This window comes from Convolutriloba macropyga, chromosome 3 (assembly GCF_964194025.1).
Source record: "Convolutriloba macropyga chromosome 3, txConMacr16.3, whole genome shotgun sequence".
NCBI lineage: Eukaryota > Metazoa > Xenacoelomorpha > Acoela > Convolutidae > Convolutriloba > Convolutriloba macropyga.
The window spans coordinates 41,887,158-41,901,886 of NC_134470.1; the positions used below are offsets into that span (position 1 = coordinate 41,887,158).

A 14,729-nucleotide genomic window follows, 5' to 3' on the forward strand; every position below is an offset into this window, starting at 1 on the left:
CTATAAACCACCAGAACCTACTTGCGAACAAAGACATTAAGTACATGTGTTTTGTATATAAAGCAATAAATTTATCAGCACAACCCACACTTCTGTGTGGGAGATAGTTAACCATTAATAGTGTAGGCACCCATGTATTTTACATGCAAGTTGATTTAGAACAGATGTGACCCTAGATAGTATGTATAGTGCAGAGACCACACACAATTTACATAAAACCAATACAAAACAGATGTGACCCCAAATTCCTCTGTAAATGAACAACAGTGTGGCTAACCACATGTTATATACAATATATTAGGCAACTAGGTGTGATTATGCTCCAATCATTTGTTTGGTCTTAGATAAGGCGAACCTTGCGAAACACATGTTGGGAAAGAATTTTGTACTTGTGTTCATTTCTTTCTTTTGCTCTTACTTAACAGTTAACTATTGAATCGAACTTGAACTCGAAAACAATGTCCGTGAGAATTCTTTCGGAGTCTGCTATCTCTTTTGAGAGAACTCTTGTTAACAAAACCGTGTTTGAAAATTTTGTCGTTCTGATACAACAGAAAACGATTTGTGGTACACCTACCAGCATTGTTTGATACGGAAGCTCTTTATTAACGCTATTGCTGCCCTACCGGAAAAAACGGAGCCGGCTGAATCCAGTATCATTACTTCTGGAGGACACTTACCACCAAAAACTATACCACAAATGCATTCGACTGAAGAAAATTTGCCGGAGGAAGTGAGACGTATCTTGTACAGATACGACTGCGATTGTGTGCCCTTATTCGAGAATAAACTCGGTACATATCAAGCCTACGAAAATTTGGGTGATATGTGGGGTGTCAAATCATCACCATCCTCACCGGACAGTCAGCCACCGAGTGTTTCAGTCAGTGTTCCAACAACTCCTGCTGTGGATCCAAGCCCAACTTTTACTCCAACCCCAAGTCCGTCACTCTTTGAGGATTTCCAGAGGAAGAACAAGATCTCTGACAATTTTGCAAGTCAGTTTGATGTCAACATTTTATCTGGTTCAAACTTTCAGACACCACAGCCCCAAACAAATTCAGCCGATGTCAAGACACCCAATTGCTCGGAAACTCCAGTAGTATGCGCAGCACCAAAAAAACGAAGACAAGAAGACTCTCTAATGGACTTTTTTGACCTCTAACAACTTATTTAATATTGAATTATATTTGCTTTGCACTATGGTGTGTTGTTACTAGCTTTTGTGAATAGCTCGCTAATTGACACTCTTGTTTTAATCTTTTTACATGGCCAGCAGACTTCAGAATCAGAATTTTACGAAAATGGACATGTTCAAACATGTTCACAAAAACAGTACTGTTCAGTGAGACAAAGTTGTGATAAAATTTCCAAAATGGACATGTTCAAACGTGTTCAGAAGATAATATATAACAGGAAGAAAATTTGTTGAGAAAGCTATTAAAATGTAAAATTAGGTTCGAACAAAAGCTTCTAAATGAATGCATAAAATCCTTATCAAACAAAAACCTCATTTAGCAAATCGTTCTTGGTATGCTGGTATAATACCAGCGCTCCTGTTGGGTATACATTCAGGTGTTAGTTAAACTAGCAAAACATTTTTTCAGCGAAAAGGAGGAAAAAAGGATTTTTTTTTGAACTGAGATTTTTTCGGTTTTCTTGCTTAATAAACTTTTTTTCGACGGAACGAAAACTCAAAACCTGAACGTCATTACAAAGCGATTATTGTGGGCTATCGATATGAATAAAAAATATCCACATTTTTCAAAAAAAAGTTGAAAAAAAAACGAAAAAAATTTTTTTGTTTTTCATGGTGACCTTTGACCCCAAAAAAGTCGGCTCCAACAGATAGTTGGGATGAAACTGACTATTGGGTTGACACTATCAGACACTGTACTACAAAAAAGCTCATAACGCTCGTCAAAATAAACTCAATCCTTCATGAGATAATTAACCGTTAATTAACAGCTAATTAGCAACTAATTAGTCTAATTAGTAATTAACAAAAAAAAATTCCCATTTTTTTAAACGGATTTGTAATCAGTGGTACATGCTTGTCACTTTTGGTCATAAGGGTCAGGGTCGAAAAACGGCTCCTTCACCGATTTTCAAAACATCTGGACATTAACGTCTCATTAACAGCTGGCATTAATTAGCAATTGAAGTACCCGAAAAAATAATGATACACCAGGTTTTTTCTAAAAAACTGATTTTTTGGGGGCTGGAGACAAAATCATCTCATAACAGCTGTCATCGAAAAATGCTTGCAACAGGGGGCTTGTCATTGGCTGTCATGTGATGACATTGATTGATCATGATTGACAGAAAAGCTAACTTTTTTCCTGATAAAGATGAGGGATTTTTTCTTGTCGGTTCCTACGTTTTAGTGCCCGGGGAGCATTTTTGGTTATGATGACCAACATCGTCAGACACACCCATCGGCATCTACAGTAAAAAAAATTACAAAAATCGCTTTTTTTGCAGCATTAAGCGAAAAAAATTGAACATTTCATTTGCTTTTAGTAGATTTTTTAGCTGTTCAAACACCGTGACAGTAATAAAACTATGCATGATAACCGTCCAAAGCATCCCTTGTACTTAAAATTTAACAAAGTGTACAAAAAAAAGCGATGTTTTTGCAATATTATTCAAAAATTCTATGGAAATCAAATCAAAACTTTCTTTTTATGTAGGCTACTGGAGTGTAATATTACATCTAACGGGTTCAAACACAAATGTTTCCTCTACCCTTATGTCATTGGAGCATATTATTTATGAAAATGAAGAAAAAAGATTAAAATATTTGATTGAAAGATCATTAAAAATTCATAAAAGTTTACTTTGACTAAACCTTAAAGTTAGCAAATCAAAAAAATTGCAATTGATATGCTTTCTTACATCACATATAACTAATAACTAAAAGGAACTAACCCTGGTTTTAAAAAAACTTTTTATATATTGTACTAATAATTCGAAAATAACAAACAAGTTTTATCATGTCAGTGTTGTTCAGTGAGAAACGTAAAGTCAAGCGCTACTTTACGTTCAACGCAACTTGATATGTTCATAGTAGTTGACTAAAGCGGGGACGCGCTCTTATTATCCAATCAAATTCGAAAATTTTGAAAGTTTGAATTGCGCGCGTCTTATATGAACCTCGTGTGGAATAGAAATAAATTCGCCATTTGAAGTTGAGTTACATGTTTACGAAAGTTGTCATTATCTCTGTTAACTTTTGAATCTTGAATTTTTCAACTATGGTTTTCAATTGCAAATATTGTTCGGCAACTTTTGCAAACAGAGGAAATCAATCTCGCCATGAGCATCGCTACCATCCCGACGAAGTAGGTTTACCAGTCTTTACCTGTTGTATTTGCACATTCACTTGTAGAAAACTTTCTGAACTGGAACAACACATGAGGACTTGTCATCAAAAATTTACAAATTGTTGTCGTTCTTGCTATATGGGCTTTAACGACACCAGATTATTTGCTCAGCATATGAGTTCTTTGCATTCTTTACCTGTCTTTGGCGATCAATTCCAACCAACTCAAGCGCCGGCCGAAACTGCCTTTAATGGTACCCTTCAGAGCTACCATCTGCCGCCATCACCAACCCAAGCCAACACAGACCTTGCTCAGTTCATGCTCCAGCATAAACCACAAATCGATTCGCTTATAGAACAAAAACTCTCACAAGGATCACAAAAAGTTCAATTTAGTGCTCATCTTCAACTCCGAAAGCCCAGTCAAAACGAAGATCAGGAAGATGAGCTTATTGAAATTTATGCAAATTCGCTCATGACACCGGTGTATAGTCAGGGACTTAGCAGTGAGACCTTCTGGACTATGGTCGAGAAGATGATGATAGTGCTAACGACATTTGCCTCTAATGGTAGTGGTTGGGTGCTTGAGAAAGTTATCAAAATAATTGTGAACTTTGCCCGTTACCGACCTATAACTGGCTCGTCTTACATTGCATTACCATCAAAATTACAAAATTGCCGCGGTTTACTTAATATTCGTAACCACGAGGACGCAAATTGCTTCCTTTACTGCTATATTGCTGCATATTATATGCACAACAATATTAGCTTAGATCGACCAGGAAGGAACTACAACACAGACAAAACTTCACCCGAAACTTACAAGCAAGCCAACCTTGATCAACCAACTGGACACTTCGATATGCCCATGGGGCTAAAAGACATCAATCAGTTCGAAAATCTAAATGAAGTTCGAATCAACGTTTTTGGTTATGATGGTAGAGACTTATTTCCACTCAGAGTGTCAAAGTGTGTCTCAAACTTCACAATGAATCTATTGCTTTTATACGAAGCAGACTGTTACCATTATGTGTTGATTAAATGGCAACTTGGTTAAGGTAGTCTGTCAACTCCGAAATACCAAATTTCGCTTTGCGTTTCATATTTGCCGCAATTGTTTCTGGTTGTGTGAAGAAGGCCTTGCAAAGCTTACCGCACATATGGAACCCTGCTGTGAAAATGCGCCGGCTGTTCTTCGATTACCAGCTCCGGGAAAAAATTTATATAAATTCAAAAACTTGGCCGCTACCTGGTTTGTTCCATTAGTCATTTACTTTGACTTCGAATCCTTCTTGTGTCCAGTAGCAGGATGCACGCCCCACGGGAACAACTCATACACCAGAGTTATTGAAAAACACGAGCCTTGTGGGTTTTCACTTGCGGTAATTGATCACTACTCAACAAAACCCATCTTCTTCCACGTGGACAGCTCTGAAGATTGCATTACTAAATTTGTAAACATGTTACACACACTAGCCAAGGATATATACAGTCGCAAACGAGCTTTTCCTTTCTTCAGAGGTGACCGTAGCCAGTATCCGAAAAGTGCAGCTAGCGAATGTTGGATATGTAACGAAGCCTTTGACGATAATGATGAACAATCATCAATTGATCTGGATCACTGCCACTACAGCGGACAATTTCTTGGCTGGGCTCATGAAAAATGCAATCGAGCACGAAGGAACGTCAACTTTACCCCTGTGGTGGGTCATAGTATACAAAATTATGATCTTCATCACATTTGTTTAGCCCCCCAATCTTGTGAGTCAACGACCACTGTAAGTGTAATTCCATCTACTGATGAAAAATACATTTCCATGAATTTTGGTGTACTCGTGGAGACCATAACCCTAGATGATGGAAAAGTGATCAAAAAGTATGAAAATCTGAGGTTCATTGATTCATTCAAAATGATGAATTCGTCTCTCGAAAAGTTGGTTGACATTTTACCAAGAGATCGTTTTGGAATACTTGCTTCTGTCTTTCCTAACCTATCCTCAACAGAATTGAAGCTCCTGCAGCAAAAAGGATATTACCCTATTCATATGTTAGCTGTCGAGAAAAGTTCAGCGAAAAATCCTTACCGCCTCTTAATGAATGGCGTAACACTTTAGAAGGAAACGCAGAAACAATAACTCAAGAAAACTTGAACCATGCCAAGACGACGTGGAACACTATGAATTGCCAAACTCTACAAGACTACCACGATGCATACCTGAAAACCGATTGCGCTCTTCTCGCATGCGTTTGTGAATTCCACAGAGAGCTCAGTTTCTCCACCTACAAACTCGATTGCATGCACTTTTACACACTGCCAAATATGGCTAAGGAAGCATCCTTGAGAATATGCAAGGCGGATGTCGAATTGCTTACAGAACGCGAGCACCTCGATATGATAGAAGGAGCAGTACGTGGGGGAGTATGTTCAGTCTACGAGATGAGAAAGTTTAAAGCAAATAATAATTATTTACCAGATTACGACTCTTCACAACCCTCGACATTTGGCTTCTGCGTGGATGCCAATAACCTATACGGTGGCGTCATGCAAAATGAAAAACTCCCTCAGTCAGATTTTACGCTGAACTCTGATATTACACTGGCTGACATACTAAACTGTCCTGATGATAACCCTGTCGGTTACTTCGTGGAAGTCGACTTGCATTATCCAGCAAGTCTACACGATTACCATCAGGACTTCCCCCTCGCACCATCGAAAAATATTGTTGAGGATGACTGGCTCAGTGACTACCAAGTGAATTTGCGAGAGAGTCATAACTTAGCCCCCTCAAAAGTTCCAAAACTGTTGCAGACTTTCTTCGACAAAGAACATGTGCTGCATTACAAGCTGTTGAAACTGTATGTTAACTTGGGATTAGTCGTGAAGAAAATGCATCGTGTGCTACAGTTTACTCAAAACAATTGGTTAACAACCTATATAACCCTGAACAGTGAGAAGAGACAAGCGGCTTCAAATAAATTTGAGAAATTCTATAAACTAATGAACAACGCCGTTTATGGGGAAAAACTGCGAATCGAAACGTTGACGGATGAAAATCGAGCTTACGAGAGACGCAAGACGAACCCTAACCATAGTAAGCAAGTTTGAGTTTGATAAATTCAAAGTGTTTGGCGAGAACATGGCAGCTCTCTCCTCCCGCCCGAGAAAAATCTATTGGGATACACCAACTATAGAAGGGGCCACAATACTTCATATAGCGAAATACTACATGTATCAGTTTCACTATGGAACAATGCGATCTTCATTTGACTGTCGATTACTCTATAGTGATACTGATAGCTTGCTATACCGGATCAATTGTGAAGATCTCTACCGTGAACTGGAGGAGAGCAATGTTCTTGATCAGTTTGACTTCTCAAATTACCCAGAAGATCACAAACTGTACAGCGAATAAAATAAACGCGTCGTCTTAAAATTCAAAGACGAATTTGCTGGGGATTATATAGAAGAGTTTATATGCCTGAAGCCAAAGCTGTACAGCATTACTTCCACTAGTGAGTATTTTACGTTTAATGATTCAAGAAAAAACTAACAAAGTACCAACTAACCTTGTATGATTGTCATAATTTGACTGCTTTTTTCTTTTCATAGGTAACCGAAAAATGTCCGCCAAAGGAATAACCAGAGCAGCCCAAAATTTGCTTCGACATGCAGACTACAATAATACACTTGTGACTGGTAGTACACTGCGCGCTGAAAACACAAGGATTGTTTCGGAAAAGCATGTTCTACAAACGGTTTCAACAAATAAAATGTCTCTCTGCTTTTGATAATAAACGCCACATTTTGAACGAGGGAATTAAAACACTACCATTCGGCCACTATAAAATTGATCATTGCCGAGTCGAATATTTTTCTTGGGATAGCGATGAAGTAGAGTGGGACTACGAAAATGTAGAAAATTATGCTCACCTTCGCCTAGATTCGAGTCCAATCTGGGACCATAATAATAGTTTTGTTGTACCGGATACAACAATAAGTGAAAGCCCGGAAGAATGGGAAACACCTGACGCGGGATTTGCAATGACAAGTATTATTACCGAGGACGATATTGATAGCGATGATATCGTAGATTTCGATGCTACCACCAGCTCCAGCTCTTCCTCCCCTAACCCATTCATTAATTATGAAGCTAATGAGTGCAGTGAAAGTAGTAGTAGTAGCGATTATGACGAAGAACCAGCATTTAAAGTTGCACGCAGACAATAAACTTATTGTACTTAACTACGTAAATTTCGCCTTTTGAATTCCTAACCGTGTAAATTTTGTGTTTATGAGTGCTAAAATACGTTTCAATAAATTGTTCACTTGCAGCTCTTATCGGAACGAAATTTAGAACAAAGTTGGCTGTTTGACCGAAAACAAGTTTGCCGCCTTGGAAATAGTCACATCTGGTAAAGAATGAAAGTTAATCCCTTTCCGTCTAGGATAACCCCCTATTATCCCATGTTTAAGTATCGTAGGATAACCCCCCCCCTCTCTTGAGACAGTATTTACTACTTATATGTATGTAACCTAATATTAATGAATTCAAACCAAACATTGTTTTCCACCATCATGGTTAGATCAAAAATAGCCAGCTGCAATATTAACATTGTTGCTGCCAACATACCTGCTGATAACAAACTATTAACATGAATAAACCGTTAAATTAAAAGAATTACAAATATATGATTCAACATAAACATTTTCATATTCATCAAAATATGCACATCTTATATTCACGGAATACCATTTGGCAATTCGAATGAGATAAGGCTCCTGTATTGCTCATGACTACACTGCAATTACATTCAGTATAATACTCACTTCCTCAAAGCGAAACCAATTCATTAACGTATTCATAAGCGATCCCTACCTACATTAGTGGATAATTACAAACCAAAAAAACAAAATCGTTGCCTAAATTACTATTCTCCAAATACTCTCACCAAATATTTTATCCTGGATATTTTAATCACCATTCAACAGCTAGGTCAGAAACTTTGATGGCCACTCAAAGTTGTGCTAAGTTCATTTAGAATTCGATAGTTGAATTTGAGTTTTGATATTTAAAAAAAGAGCATCAACAACTCAAAAGTGATGAAGAAACCCATTTACCAATTGGGTTATTGCAAAATGATTTCTGCCACAAGCAGGCAAGGAATCGAACATCCATCAAAACAAATACATTTTTATAAGTCATAATTTATATCCTCCAATAATCCCGATCCAATAAACAGTCATTAAATACTTCACAATGATGAACTCAAAACATAACGCGCCTTCTGAGCATGATAATTCAAAACTAAGACTTTGTTCTTTGATCCAGGCCGCTCATACACGTCACGCAACATAGTAATCCAACCAACTCAACTTCTTGCTTTGACATTCTTTCTCTCAGATATCTTGATAGGATACGCACTGCTTGAGGTAAAACTGGTAATACTTGTCCTGAAATATACAACTGCATTCAAATTACTAAATTGACTAAACCATTACATGAAATTTACACTCTAATTACTTCGAAATCTACACACTCCCTGCATCGATATTACATTAATATCTTCAATCAATACCGACAAAAATTCATTCAAAGCCTCTTTGAACCTCGTACAAAGCTCAAAGCCAAAAACAAAAAATCCTGCAATTCACTTCGCTTGGATCATGATTCTAACTCATACAATGTCTCATAGCTAACTTATTACAAGGTCAGGATGTAATACGAGTTCAAGAAGTTTCGTTGCACATTGCACAATTGTAGCAGACAAAATACTGAATGTACAATTACAACCAATCAGAGACTGAGAAGACTCGATTCTCTTATATAAAGCGATAGCACGACTTACTTCAGTCAGTCTATTAGATTGTAGGTACACTTTGCACGTATCTCTTCTATTGAACCCGGTGTTATGTACCTTATTCACCGTAATAAGTAAAGCTGGTCCTTACTGTTTTACTGATTCGGTTAATCTGGCGAATTATGTAAGTCTACTTCACGCGCAGAAAACCTTAACTCTTTATACTTTAACTGTAAAAGGAGCCCAACTAGGGTCTGCCTTACAATATTACTAAAGCACCTAATGTAATTTTCCCTAAATACAAACCCCAACACCGGGGTTTGTATTTACAAGCAACATTGACACAATGTATCATAAAACATTCGAAAGTAGTCACATCTCTTCTAACCTTGTTAGGCTTGACGTTTTCCAAAATGAACTGCCGCTTGTTATTCAAATCCTTTATCTGCTTCCGTTTCAGTGTAGGTTTACTCCTTAAACGGAGAAAGTATCTAACAGGCATAAATTGAGCACAGCGCTTTATACCAATACATATTAACAAGGCTCGCTTTAACCGAATAGAGTTCTTTTCGAACAACAAGGCTCGCTTTAACCGAATAGAGCTCGCTTAAACAACTCTGCTGAATCCATCATCAGGTTAAAGTTTTAAAATAGTAAAATATAAACTTCTGAATATTGGTTAATCTTCCATTTCGTTGGTAAAAGCACATTTGCCTGAGTATATATATATATATATATATATATATATATATATATATATATATTTATATATATATAATACATACATACACACACATATATATATATATATATATATATATATATATATATATATATATCTATATATATATATATATATATATATTATATATAAATATACAAAAAAATTCATAAAAATATTTATATAATATATGTATGTAACCTAATATTATTGAATTCAAACCAAACATTGTTTCCACCATCATGGTTTGCACCACTTAGGGAATGTTCAATTTTGATTAAGGTTTTCTAATTGGTCCCATCCGGAAGGACAGCAGTAGTATCTGAATTTAGACATTGCTTCTGCCTCAAAGAATTCTGTCATTTCTCTTTCGATGTTTTGGGATTAATAAAAGAAGCATACCAGGAAAGATTGTAGGAGGATGAACGCGCATTGTTACACTTAGCTACAGGAACAAAAAAATTTCCTTCGCGTCGCTTCTGTCTCCTCTCTAGCATGAATCAAGACTTTGCCAATGGATCTTGTATTGCAGTCGTGTGATTTGAGCTCCCAGAAATCAAGTGGATTCAGAATTGTCTGTCCAACAAAATTTTGTTCAGAAGGAGATCTGAAAGGACCAGCTTGTACCCCATCCGTAAAAGAACTTGGTTAATCAGACTTAATACTTAGTCTGAATCGGAGAAATTCCATTTTCTACAGACCCACTTAACACATCCTCTTGGAACTTTCTCTAAACGCTGTAGTATAACTTTACTGTGGAACCAAATAGTCGATCCATAGTAGAGAACTGCAAGTACATAGCTTTTAAACAAAACAATTAGCATTCACTTCGGTTTCACCAAGAAAAAATCGTCGAATATGAGCTAGCATCTGGAGGTCTTTCTTTACAAATAATGTCATTGTGAAAGTCCCAAGAAAAGTATTGGGAGAAATTTATGCCAGGATCTCTTATCGACTTGACCCGTTCAATCTGATGTTCTCTTGCTTGAAAAGGCTATTCTTGGTCAGCGCCAATTTGTAGAGAAAATTTTAAACTTGAACTTCGTGAAATTAAAATTTACATATTTTTTCACTTCACGTGGTAGCACTATCAATATCAGTTTGTAATATTGTTTGATGGCTTTCTGAGCCAACAATTTTTGTTTCGTCCTAAAATTAAAAAATTTCATTCAAGGAAACTTCTGGTAAATCATTTCTATAAGTCGAGATTAGAAAGACTGCAAAAATTGACCCTTGTTGACCTCCACTGGTTACGTTCACATAATTCGATGTAAGGATTGAAATAACTACTCGTTGTTACCTGACTAAAAGAGTCAGTGTGAAGAACAAGAGAAACCGTTCATCATAACCAAATTGAGATAGTTTGTGGATGATAATTCTGAAGTTAATTGTGTCGGACGCTTTTGCTATATCAAGGAAAACAGATGTTTGTTTCATTTCGGCCTCTAGCTCAGAATAGTTTGTATCAATGAACAAGAAGTTGAGTTATGGTTGATCGACCAATGCGAAAACCGTGCTGTTCGTTGAAGAGTTGATTTTGAATCCATTGTTCAAAATGTTTATCCACCATCTTTCAAAGACTATTGACAAGGACGTAAGCATCGCGAGAGGACGGTAGTTGCTGATATCAAGTTTGCTACCACTCTTAAAATGAGGTCTTAAATGGACTTTCTTCCCTATGCATGGGAACTGCGTTTGTTAATCGAGCAACTGAAAATTAAAATTAAATGGTTTATCAGGAAAGGTGCAGCTGTTTTGAGGAAACCAGGCGCCATCTCGTCGATGGAATTTAAACCCGATTTTATTTTAGAGATTTCTTCCAAGAATTCCGTTTTAGAAAGTGCTATCGTCCAAGGAAATTAAATTCGAAGCTTTTGGTACTTTCAGTTCCGATTCGTCCCTACTGAAAACGGATGCGAAACGATAGTTGAAAGCTTCACGTTTTGATGTCCATTGACTCGTTTTCCATTATACACAATCTTTTCCGCGATTGGGCTTTGCTTTGAGATACTTCTAAGTACATTGTAAGCTTCGTTTGGATACAAGCTTTTCGATCCTTCAACAAACTTTGTCTATCTGTGTCCGTGCAACACATCACAATGAAATTCAGGCGCTCGGGATAGGGCCCCAGTGTTCAGAAAACTAAATACAGTTTATAAGGAAGAACGGTTTACTTTGGCAAGTTCTCAGATTCAAGCCGTCAGCAAAGTGTTTTAGCTGGAATCACTGAGATTCACTTCTGTCAGGTTCGGAGGCAGAAACTTTGAAAAATCGTGAAATTCTTGTAATTTTACAGCTGTTTTGTGCCGTACAAAGTCGATAGTTGTCTTCAGCAGAGGTTGGATGATCATTTGAGAATATTTTGTTCTTTATAAAAAAAGTCCTCTAATTCCTGAAATTTCTGAAAATTTTGCGATCACAATTTTTCGTTTTCTGTTACTGATTTCCATACTCTTCAATTATTTAGCTTTAAAAAATCAGAAGCTGTAGGGCCCTCAAATACCGAATGATTTGATTAAGTGCATCTTTCCTCTAAAGTCAACAGGGAAAGTAATATAGCGTAATCTGATGGATGATGCTATGCTCTAAACTTCAAATTTCTTGTACTTTTACTCGCCGCAGCTCTTTGTTCTATCAGGAACTGGACTTCAATAGTACAACGGGTTAATATGTTACTTAGTTCGATGCTTGTAAATATAGTTTCCTGAACTATCGGGAAAACTACAAAATTAAACAAAATCAAATCACAAATTTGAAACTCATGAAGAGAATTGACCCAAATTTTGATGTGTTCCAAGACTAAAAGTAAAAATGCAACTCTTTGAATGGTTCATCTAGAGCATCAATGCCTCATGATTGGTCTCTAGCCCATTTAATGATTTTCCAGGTTATAAAATACGTTTTTGGCGACAAGACTTCAAGAAACTGAAGTTTATTATTGACTCATGGAATTGAGGTCATGTTTTTGTTAGATTCTGATAAATTTTCAGATTTTAATTAGCTTAAAGGGAACTTTGCTGCCATTAGATTTTTCAATTGAATGCGTCAGACACATTGAGTAACAAAAGTGCGATTGAAGGCCTTTCTTAGTGTTACTGGTCAAAAGATTCCCTTGTCATGTGTCTATTTCATTTCTGTCAGCTTGGAATTTTATCACTGAAGAAAGCATTCAGGCTGTCACCTTAACAATAAAGTGTGCTTTTCTGTAGTAGCTGGATCGATTTTAGGGACATTATTCTATCTTTGCGGGGTTATTGAGTGTAGAACTGCTTACAGACAACAGATTTTCGGTCAGCAACTGTAAGTAGGAAAGGAGCGAACGGGATAACCAATGCCTCTAATCAGTTAGGATTCATTTTGAGCGACTTGTCCTGGCAACAAATCCGCTCTAAGATACAAAAAACAGCATTTGATAAAAAAAAAATATTCTCAATTTAAACAATTGACAGTTAGAAAAGGCTTTTGCAGAAAAATATTTCTAAAAACGTTGGAAACGTTGGGCTCATACGGGATATTTTTTCATTCGTTGTTGGTTAAAAGCATTGTTTTTTGAAAACCGTGTGACCACCGCTTGACTGTCGCTGATTATTGAAAAGAATGTAGTTCGTCCACTACTACGGACAATTGATCTAATTATATTACGTATGAGCTCAATGATAAAGGATACTAAAATGGAGGGAACTACTCACTGGCGGCCCCACCTGAATAGATCTCAAGAGAACCATTCAGTTGATTTGCTCACTTTAGATGCATTTCTTTGGCGCCTAGCGGTCAAAAGTTTATTTTCTAAAGGGATGGACTGAGAATGACTGAAATAGGTGCCAACGTTCTACGACGAGTTTTCAAAGGTATTGCAGCCTTAATTGCTGACACAATACTGTTGTAGAAAGTTTTCGTTACTTCGTTTACACTAGAATTTGCGATCAGCGGATAGGATCAGCAGGATCTTCATCCACTGGATGTGGTACTGGAATAGATACTTTTGCGGTTATTGATGTTCTCTCCTTGCTCTTTGGGCAACCTGTGTCTGGGAACCGACCTACTGACGAACGAATTACAAAGCAACACATTCAAAAAGAAAAGAAAATCATTCAGAGAGAATAATGAGAAATTGACTTATTGTATTAATCAGAAGACTTTCAAAAAACTCAAAACCCCGGAAAGATGGAGTCAATGTTGACTTCCAACAAAAGACTTGAAGACTTTATTTATTTAACTAAAATAAAAGACTGAAATACTCAACCTTGATTGGTTGAAAAAGGGAAAATACATTTCCTTAAGTGTTTATATGTTTTCCCTTTATCCCTCTTCACTCACCCCGTTAGTCGGTACTAGTCACAGACCTGATATAATAATAAAGTATATTTCTCTCTCTCTACTCCGCTCTTGTTTAGTATTGAGATATACGTTAGACTTTAGCATTGGGGCCCGTGCACTGTCTACTGAAGCTCAGATAGAAGAGTAACAGACTAGAGATCTAGAACTTTAGTTAGTCAGTTAAGCCTTAAGAGTATCCTATATTCTTGAGACAACCATAGATCAAGAGAACCATTGAGTTGAGTTGCTAACTTTAGATGCATTTCTTTGGCGCCTAGCGGACAAAAGTTTATTTTCTAAAGGATGGACTGAGAAGGACTGAAATAGGTGCCAACGTTCTACGACGAGTTTTCAAAGGTATTGCAGCCTTAATTGCTGACACAATACTGCTGTAGAAAGTTTCCGTTACTTCGTTTACACTAGAATTTGCAATCAGCGGATAGGAAAAATGCTCCTCGAACTTATTCCAATTAGCACTTTCTAGACTTAATCTTATAAAAAAGAGAAGGCTTCGCTCTTATTAAACTGAACCAGAAAACCCCGCAGGGATGGAGTATGATCAGAGAA

General features: G+C 36.9%; 2 protein-coding genes across 2 annotated transcripts in view; one reads left to right on the forward strand and one right to left on the reverse strand.

The window, feature by feature from the left end:
* Positions 1-4,485: 4,485 nt before the first annotated feature.
* On the forward strand, positions 4,486-7,553 carry LOC142336634 (uncharacterized). The gene is made up of 3 exons (XM_075385544.1): positions 4,486-5,201; positions 5,378-6,417; positions 7,267-7,553. The coding sequence occupies exons 1-3, from the start codon at positions 4,486-4,488 to the stop codon at positions 7,551-7,553; spliced, it is 2,043 nt and encodes a 680-aa protein (XP_075241659.1).
* Positions 7,554-7,973: 420 nt separating this feature from the next.
* Positions 7,974-14,729, reverse strand: part of LOC142336635 (uncharacterized) — a 94,239-nt gene continuing 87,483 nt past the window's right edge. Inside the window, exons 7-8 of the mRNA XM_075385545.1 lie at positions 9,513-9,597; positions 7,974-8,777 (exon numbers count right to left, since the gene is read on the reverse strand). Of these exons, the coding sequence (XP_075241660.1) occupies positions 8,724-8,777; positions 9,513-9,597 (139 nt within the window). The 3' untranslated portion in view covers positions 7,974-8,723. The remainder of the gene's footprint in view (positions 8,778-9,512; positions 9,598-14,729) is intronic.